The sequence below is a fragment of the Borostomias antarcticus genome, assembly GCF_949987555.1.
Source record: "Borostomias antarcticus genome assembly, chromosome: 30".
Classification (NCBI taxonomy): domain Eukaryota; kingdom Metazoa; phylum Chordata; class Actinopteri; order Stomiiformes; family Stomiidae; genus Borostomias; species Borostomias antarcticus.
In genome coordinates, this window is record NC_140263.1 from 3,660,158 (window position 1) to 3,670,157 (window position 10,000).

At 45.2% G+C, this 10,000-nt stretch overlaps 1 protein-coding gene across 1 annotated transcript in view; it reads right to left on the bottom strand.

Moving 5' to 3' along the window:
• The window catches only part of cntfr (ciliary neurotrophic factor receptor), a gene marked incomplete at both ends in the record, with an annotated part of 56,965 nt that overhangs the window by 42,837 nt on the left and 4,128 nt on the right, over positions 1 to 10,000 (bottom strand). Inside the window, one exon of the mRNA XM_084460144.1 lies at positions 8,808 to 8,898. Within this exon, the coding sequence (XP_084316270.1) occupies positions 8,808 to 8,898 (91 nt within the window). The remainder of the gene's footprint in view (positions 1 to 8,807; positions 8,899 to 10,000) is intronic.

The window sequence follows — 10,000 nt, forward strand, 5'->3', positions numbered from 1 at the left end:
CAGAGAGAGATAAGGCTGTCATGGTGATCATGCTAATACAGACCGACCCCATGCTGTCTCCGCAAGGCGGAAGGGGGGGGGGGGGGGGGGGGGCAGATAGGACAAGGCAGGACTGGACACCCAGACCTGTTACCCCTACATGATGTCATGAGAAGGGACAGCATTAGTTACCGTAGCTATGCTGATGACACCCAGCTCTACATTTCTGTGACACCCAGCGACTACAGCTCAATTGACCATTTGACAGAATTTATTACCGACATAAATATGTGTGATGTCGCAGAATTTCCTCCAGCGAAACGAGGACAAAACTGAAATATTGATCATCGCTGAAAAGGTTAAAGGCACTTAAAAACTCTGTCACTGACTACGAAATGTCAGGCGAGAAATGTGGGTGGTGTCGTGCTGGACTGATCTTAGCTTTGAGGCTCATATAAAGAATATTACAAGGACCTAATTTTATCACCTAAGAAACATTGCCAAGGTGAAACCTTTCCTTTCCCAGACTGATACTGAAAGACTAATGCATGCTTTTATTACGAGCAGGTTCGACTATTGTAACACTCTCCTGTCTGGTCTATTGTACCAAAAAAAGAGATTAGTCAACTCCAACTGATTCAAAATGCTGCAGCATTTGTTAGAGCACCTAGAGCTAGGACTAAGAGCCATGGGGAGGTCCTAGAGCCAGGACTAAGAGCCATGGGGAGGTCCTAGAGCCAGGACTAAGAGGCATGGGGAGGTCCTAGAGCTAGGACTAAGAGCCATGGGGAGGTCCTAGAGCCAGGACTAAGAGCCTAGAGCCAGGACTAAGAGCCTAGAGTCAGGACTAAGAGGCATGGGGAGGTCCTAGAGTCAGGACTAAGAGGCATGGGGAGGTCCTAGAGCCAGGACTAAGAGGCATGGGGAGGTCCTAGAGCCAGGACTAAGAGGCATGGGGAGGTCCTAGAGACAGGACTAAGAGGCATGGGGAGGTCCTAGAGTCAGGACTAAGAGGCCTGCGGAGGTCCTAGAGCCAGGACTAAGAGGCATGGGGAGGTCCTAGAGCCAGGACTAAGAGGGAGGGGGAGGTCCTAGAGCCGGGACTAAGAGGCAGGGGGAGGTCCTAGAGCCAGGACTAAGAGGCATGGGGAGGTCCTAGAGCCAGGACTAAGAGGCATGGGGAGGTCCTAGAGCCAGGACTAAGAGGCCTGGGGAGGTCCTAGAGTCAGGACTAAGAGGCATGGGGAGGTCCTAGAGCCAGGACTAAGAGGCATGGGGAGGTCCTAGAGTCAGGACTAAGAGGCATGGGGAGGTCCTAGAGTCAGGACTAAGAGGCATGGGGAGGTCCTAGAGCCAGGACTAAGAGCCATGGGGAGGTCCTAGAGCCAGGACTAAGAGGCATGGGGAGGTCCTAGAGCCAGGACTAAGAGGCATGGGGAGGTCCTAGAGCCAGGACTAAGAGGCATGGGGAGGTCCTAGAGCCAGGACTAAGAGGCATGGGGAGGTCCTAGAGTCAGGACTAAGAGTCATGGGGAGGTTCTAGAGCCTGGACTAAGAGGCATGGGGAGGTCATAGAGCCAGGACTAAGAGGCATGGGGAGGTCCTAGAGTCAGGACTAAGAGGCAGGGGGAGGTCCTAGAGCCAGGACTAAGAGGCCTGGGGAGGTCCTAGAGTCAGGACTAAGAGGCATGGGGAGGTCATAGAGTCAGGACTAAGAGGCATGGGGAGGTCCTAGAGCCAGGACTAAGAGGCATGGGGAGGTCCTAGAGTCAGGACTAAGAGGCATGGGGAGGTCCTAGAGTCAGGACTAAGAGGTATGGGGAGGTCCTAGAGCCAGGACTAAGAGTCATGGGGAGGTTCTAGAGCCTGGACTAAGAGGCATGGGGAGGTCCTAGAGCCAGGACTAAGAGGCATGGGGAGGTCCTAGAGCCAGGACTAAGAGCCTAGAGCCAGGACTAAGAGGCATGGGGAGGTCCTAGAGCCAGGACTAAGAGGCATGAGGAGGTCCTAGAGTCAGGACTAAGAGACATGGGGAGGTCCTGGAGCTAGGACTAAGAGGCATGGGGAGGTCCTAGAGTCAGGACTAAGAGGCATGGGGAGGCCCTAGAGCCAGGACTAAGAGACATGGGGAGGTCCTAGAGCCAGGACTAAGAGACATGGGGAGGCCCTAGAGCCAGGACTAAGAGGCATAGTTCTTATGCCCCCATCCTTTGGAACACCCTGCCAGAGGACCTGAGAATGTCTGAGACCGTGGCGAGTTTTAAGTAAGATCTTAAAACATACCTTAAAAAAAAAAAATATATATATATATATATATATATACTCAGCTTCGAATGAAATGTTTAGTGAGGTTCATTTATGTATAAATAGTACAGTACGCTCATTTTTAGATAGGCTGAATACATTGAACGATCGATAATACGCTTTGTGGTCTAGTGTAGCTGAAAATGATTTGCATGCATATGTTTTCCCACACTTCTTTTTTAGATTTGGGAGTCATCCCAACTCCACATTTCCCTTTTATGATGACCTTCCTTTCATTCACAAGTTGGGCAAGAAGTAAACAGCTGCTCTTGCGTCCAGTTTGGTTTTCATGTTCGTCTCGGTGTAGCGTCATCAGTCTTACTATCAGCCATGGTTATTATAACGTCAGTCTGTTGAAATAAATACATTTGCAGCAAATACGGTGTTTTTACATTGAACTAGTATGAACGACAAAGGCGGCTGTCCGTGAGGTAAAGAGGTAAGAAAGAAGTCAAAATGAACCTTGTAACAGTATCATTCAGGAACTCCGGAGTTTGAGACACTCAAGGCATAGATCAGCGAAGGACAAACCCTCACTTGAACGCCAACTAAATAGCGAGTAGGAACAGTTGGATAGACTTATTGGCGAAAATCAAGATGAATTGAAAGCGGAACTGAACAGAACAGCAAAACAAATTCAAGAGAGTTTTGATCTGGATGCAAGTCAACATTCTGCCACAATCAATAAGTTTGAATTCAAGGTGAACGAGGCGAAATGCCCAGTCTCTAAATTCAACCCAGATGTCTGGATTATCATTGTGGGCCTTGCGTTCGCTGCAGGGGAAGATGTACCAGAGAGTTGAAGCTCTTCTGTTTGAAGGCCTACAGTGTGGACTAACTCTTCTGTTTGAAGGCCTACAGTGTGAACTAACTCTTCTGTTTGAAGGCCTACAGTGTGAAACAACTCTTCTGTTTGAAGGGCTACAGTGTGAACCAGCTCTCCTGTTTGAAGGCCTACAGTGTGGACTAACTCTTCTGTTTGAAGGTCTACAGTGTGGACTAACTCTTCTGTTTGAAGGGCTACAGTGTGAACTAACTCTTCTGTTTGAAGGGCTACAGTGTGAACTAACTCTCCTGTTTGAAGGGCTACAGTGTGAACTAGCTCTTCTGTTTGAAGGGCTACAGTGTGAACTAACTCTCCTGTTTGAAGGCCTACAGTGTGGACTAACTCTTCTGTTTGAAGGCCTACAGTGTGAACCAGCTCTTCTGTTTGAAGCCCTACAGTGTGAACTAACTCTTCTGTTTGAAGGCCTACAGTGTGGACTAACTCTTCTGTTTGAAGGGCTACAGTGTGAACTAACTCTTCTGTTTGAAGGGCTACAGTGTGGACTAACTCTTCTGTTTGAAGGGCTACAGTGTGAACCAGCTCTCCTCTCTGAAGGGCTACAGTGTGTGATAAAGCCTATGGTGTGTCTGAAAGCCAAGCACACCGAACCAGCTTGTTCAAGTGAAGCGGATGACAGCAGCGAGAGTCCAAAAGCCTGGAGTAATTAGTGGAGCTCGGATCCCTGCAAGAAAGAGTGGCTGTGCTCTGTCGTAAGCAATGTTTGAAGGAAAATGAAATGTTTACTAATGTTTACATTTATCCGCTGAAATCACACGCGGAGAGGCTAATCAATCATAACTTCACAACTCTCTTCCCACTTGGAAAGGAGCACTTCCTGACAGGGACTAATGAGACCCAGAAAGAGGCTGAGGTTGACGGTAAACGACCATCAACGGTCGGATTCCACGGTTTCACGCCTGGGAGAAATGTTAGGAGCCTGGCTTAAATAACGCACCTCTCTCGCTCTGTAGTCATTGCAAAAACGATTTAAAAAATAAAATATGATAAATATATATATATAAGTGGTGCAACTGTGCAGTTGTGGCGTCACCAAAGCCTCTAGGAAGAATACTTCTGCCAATGCTCAAAGTGTCCAGTAGGTGGAGTGAGCCAAGTGTAGCAGATTATGGACATGACAAATATTATACAGAGGGTACTGTGAGACCATCTCACTGAATGGAATGTTGATGCCTGATAAAGATCTGTCAAGTACAGGGACATCCTGCTCTCCCCTACCCAGTGACTAATCAATGGGAGGTCACGCAGGGAGGAACGCATTTTTTTTTACACTCTAACGCCACCAACAAGTCAAAGTTGGAGGTGCGTTTATGCACACATCTTTTGATCCGTATGATTTTCAAAAACGAGGTACCATTGGATTCCTTGGCTCAAGCCGCGTTCAACGCTGACGACCCCTACGGTGTCATTTTCCACAATATTGGATTTTCCGCCATTTTGAATTTTGGGAAAAAACACTTAAGATGTTTCTCCTCTGACTACAATTCAGCTCTTGTCGCGGGCGGGCGTGTGCACGAAACGAGCACGTGCGCCACAATTTCACGGGGTCGCGCCCGCTTGCCGCTCCGCCCCAGATTGTCCGCGGCTCCCAAATTGTCCAACCGCCTCTCTCATTGAAAATGAATTACAATGCGCGGATATCGCTCCTCGTCTGATACGGCCTTAATGCAGCTACTTCCATAGCGGATATTCTATAACTGGATTTGCCTTTTCTTGACCCATAATTTTCAAAAGTATCTGTTTTCTTGTACAACTCATCAGTGCAAAATATTGCCGAGCTCCCAGGGTCTAGGAAAGCATGCATTTATATGCATTTATTTCTTTTTCCAATTTAACTGTGACAGGCGCAATTGCCAGAGAGCACTCTTTGATTCAGCACCCAGTATTACTAGCCCACTATCCCAGCTCTGACTGTCAACATGTCGAAGTGTCCTTGTGCAAGACACCTAACCCCAAATTGCTCCCAATGAGCAGGTTAGCACCTTGCATGGCAGCTACCGCCATTGGTGTGTGAATGTGTGTGTGAATGGGTGAATGAGAGGCCATTGTAAAGCGCTTTGAGTGCCGCTAAGGTGGAAAAGCGCTATATAAGTGCAGTCCATTTACCATTTACCATTTATAACTACTGGTTGCCATAGATAGTGTATCAGATACATTCCTTTTATTTTCCTTTGTTTGTATATGCAACATTGTTGGATGACTTTGTTTACATCCATTATAAGACATGCACTTCTGTCAACGTCTACTAATGTACCCTTTCTCTAAGCACCCGAAACACATTCCTTTAGTTCTCAAGCACTCCACATTTTCATTATTTGATTTGGCTTGAGATGTTTCACATATGTCCATTGAATGTTTTTGCAAAAACATGCAGAGCTTTGTGGATGCACTTGAACTAGTGATTGCATGTGGAGCTTGCTTGTTATGATGTGGTTGCACCATTTCTCGCTCAGCCATTGACATTGGTGAAACAGCTGTAGCAAAACCCCCCCTGCTGATCTGGTGCTTTCTTCAATGGGCTTTGAATTTTTCCAAAGGTTGGATCCAGCATGATTCGAGATCGTTTGTCAATAAATGCAAGTACATCATCAAATGTGTCTCTTTTCTTGTGCTCGTCATGGATGTCACAGACAACTGGTCTCCACTTTTCACAAAACTGGAATGGTAGCTTTGACACAATGATCTTCAGATTGGAGGGCGTTCAAGATATGTTACATATAGTAGCGAATTTCCTGCATTGTGTTGTGACAGCTTTTCAGAAAAAATGCATAAGACCTTAGACTAGATGCATCGTCTGCCTTAATAGCAGGGCATTCCAATGCCTTGTCCATAAAAGCAGATATGATTTGGATTTTATTCCCAAAATGTCATTCAAGGCGTTCCTTAGCTTCCTTGTATCATTTATCTGTTGGCATATGAAAACAACAAGCTTCCTTGGTTCTCCAGATGTATATTGTTCCAAGTAGTACGGCATTGGTTGCAAATCCTCCGTTTTAGTTTCAAAGGTTTGCTCAATGGCTTTAATGTTGTGGAAGCTGCTGCTAGTTGTTGTGAGCCCATGAGCTTACTGGCTATCCCACTCTCATTGTGCTGGATTAGCATTGGAAACATTGGAACTGATGTGTCCAGGTGACAAGACCCATCTTTATTTATCAGACATTACCGTCCTACCAGTCCTGCACAGAAACAAGCCAGCCAACACACATAAGCCAGGCTGGACCTGGCCTGGTTTAGAGAGACCTGTAAGTAGAAACCATTACAGTAGTGGAGTCTACTGAAGTTATAGTCAAGTCTACTGAAGATAAACGCATTGACAAGTTTTTCCAGATCCTGCCGAGACATAAATCCTTTAATCCTTGATATATTCTTCAGGTGACAGTAGGATGACTTTGTAATCGTCTTAATGTGACTGTTGAAATTCATGCCTGAGTCCATGACTACACCAAGATTTCTGGCTTTGCTTGTGGTTTTTAGCATCATTGATTGGAGCTGAGCGCTGACTTTTAATCGTTCTTCTTTGGCACCAAAGACAATTTATTTTTGTTTAGTTGGAGAAAGTTCTGGCACATCCAATCGTTGATTTGTTCAGTGAACTTACTCAGCGCTTGTATGGGGTTACAGCACCCTGGTGATATGGTGATGTAAATTGTACTCGCTCTTTGCACTGTCCTGTCTCGTCCCCGCACCCTGTCCAATATTTTCTCCGTGTTATGCACCATGACCGAAATAAAATTCCTAGTACGTTGACAAACTGCATGGCAATAAAAAAAAATCTTGATTCTGATTCTGGTATGGGCAAAACTGAAAAAAACATTTGATGGCAGTGAAAGGATCCAGCGGAGTTGGTTTCTTAGTTGAGAACTGTTTGAATTGTAGTTTGCCTTTGTTTTAGGACCAACTTTGAAATGATGCTGCTAGTTACTGCATCTTCACGCAGTCATTCATTCATGCTGAAAATCTCTGAAAGAATGAACATTTCTCAAATCTGCCACCTTCCCATGACAGAAAGTTAGAAAACATGCATATAAAAGTAACTGTGAGAGAGACATGACTGTGAGAGAAATTATATAAAATGTTGAATAATTCCACAAATAAATACAAAATGTTGAATACATCCACAAATAAATACATTAAACAACAAATGTATGTTGTTTAAAGTGTTCATTATAAGTACATGTTGACATGTGACTTGTATTTCTGTCAAATACATTGACTTTAACATACAGTATTACGCTACTGCCCAAAAACGATATGCAGTTCAATTTATCACCAGTAGAGGTGCCGCTGAGCTTATCCTGATGACCTCTATGCAGGCTGTCACGCTGTAGAGACTGTGGTGATCTGGCTAAGTGAAATTCCTCCCACAAATGCTCACTTACTGCATGTTGTGAATGAATTTCAAGTCTCAACAAAGAGTTCTGTTTTCCTACATTGACTGTTGTCTCACCTTTGTAGTTCGTTCTCATAGATCAGTCTGTTAAAACTACAAATTCTTCCCTGTGTGACATCACTTCCCTGTCCTCTTCATCCTGAAACTATGTCACTTCCTTTTTCACTATATAACCTATTGACCTCGTCCACAACTGACTCACTCTGCCTGGATTCACTTCCTGTGCTGGAGTCCGACTCTGCAGAATCGTAACAGAATAAAACTATTGTCTTTGTTTAAAACCAGCTTGACCGACCACTCAGCGTGTTCTTTGAAATCTAAACTAAACCAAGTAAGATTTTTCCTTAACAATGTATGGCCATATCATTATACTGCAGTTAAACAAAGGCAAAGTTTACATCAACTGTAAAGCCGCCAAGATGAGCCGGAAGGTAAAACCTACAATATGCATTAAATTCACTTCACTTTCATCTAATCAATCATACACTTGGCAATTAATCATCATTTGGTGCTTCCACTTGGTAAAAGAAAAACACAAATGTTTTTCTCAGTTTGGCATTTTTGCAGATACTGCACTTTGGCTTTGTAGGGCAGCGTATACCTGATTAATCGGTGGAAGGAATACAATTTAAGAACGAGGTATCTGAGTGTTGTTTTGTAGTTAGAGGCCAGGCAGCCTCTTGTATATCCCAATATTCTGCTTATTCTTTGTCTTCTTTAGAGGCCGGGCAGCCTCAGCTGTATATCCCAATATTCTTCTTATTCTTTGTCTTCTTTAGAGGCCGGGCGGCCTCAGCTGTATATCCCAATATTCTTCTTATTCTTTGTCTTCTTTAGAGGCCGGGCAGCCTCAGCCTCTGTTCCCTTTTGTATTTCCCAATATTCTGAATCTGAATCTTCCTAGGAAGTCTGACATGCATGAAAAATCACCAAACTTTGCACATAGGTCCGGTCCAATGCCAGAAGTCCTCAACTGGCATTGGGAGCCAACAGTCCTGATGGTGGCGCTACAGCAGCCGTCTAAAGTTTGAAAAATTTTAAAATCATAACGAATCAGCCGTATGTGCTATTCCTGTGTAACCACCATCAACATGTAGGCCCAAGTTAGCAGAAATTTCCATATTCTTTTCTCAAAAACCTGTAATCAAAACCTACTCCTTCCTCATTTTTGGTGAATTGACACCCACATTGCTACACTGCATCTTCAGAGTGTACTCCACAAACAATCTTCACAGAAAAATAAAAAAAGCTCTGTATTATCTCCTCCCTCTTCATCCTCTAAATTCCCACCTTCGATCCAGTTCTGCGCAGGAGCTGTTACTCGCTTCCAGAAGGACTCTGATAGACTCTGACACACTCCTGTTCGCCTGCTTCATGATCTCTACGAGGGGAAACACAGTATGTTTCTGATGAGGTGCTCCGTCCTGCTGTCTCTGCTTATCGATGTGTAGAGAGTCTTATCTCCCGCTCGGCGCAGCGAAGGCAGGTTGAAGAGTCCCTGCAGACACCAGGCCAGTTCTGTCTCCAACAGCTAATCTCTACTCCTACCGGAGCAACACATTATACCTTTGTGCTCTGGTGTGTGTGTGCGCTCTAGGGCTACTCGGATCACGCAGAATGAGTGGTGGACAAAAAAGGCACACGAAATCCAGTCTTTTGGCGATAAAAATGACCTGCATAACTTTTATAATGTATGTTCTAACTTTGTAGTTCGTTCTCATAGATCAGTCTGTTAAAACTACAAATCCTTCCTGTGTGACATCACTTCCCTGTCCTCTTCATCCTGAAACTATGTCACTTCCTTTTTCGCGTTATAACCTATCTACCTCGTCCCCGAGTGACTCGCTCTTGACTTGGATACCCTTCCTGTTCTCGAGTCCGAAATCGTAACAGAATAAAACGATTGTCTTTTGTTTGAAACCAGCTTGAATCGACCACTCGCGTGCTCTTATTTTTAAACCAAGTATAAAAATACTTTCATAGTGGGCTGTGGATTAATTGCTACAGGCAGGAAGAGAGGAAAGGAAGGAGAGATAGAGAGAGAGGGAGGGAGGGAGAGAGAGCTAGAGATGGAGAAAGAGAGAGGGAGAGAGAGCTAGAGATGGAGAAAGAGTGAGGGAGGGAGAGAGAGCTAGAGAAAGAGTGAGGGAGGGAGAGAGAGCTAGAGCAGGGAAAGAGAGAGGGAGGGAGAGAGAGCTAGTGCTGGAGAAAGAGAGAGGGAGGGAGAGAGAGCTAGAGATGGAGAAAGAGAGAGGGAGGGAGAAAGAGCTAGAGATGGAGAAAGAGAGAGGGAGGGAGAGAGAGCTAGAGAAAGAGAGAGAGAGGGAGGGAGAGAGAGAGTGAGGGAGGCATGAGTATGGGGAGGTGACGGCGTAGTGATGATGTCAGCGGATGACATCACATGGAAAAAAGTCATCTGCTGATGGCTTAGGGGGGGGAGGGGCGGGGGAGGGGGGATGAGGGAACAGCTAAAAGAGGAAACG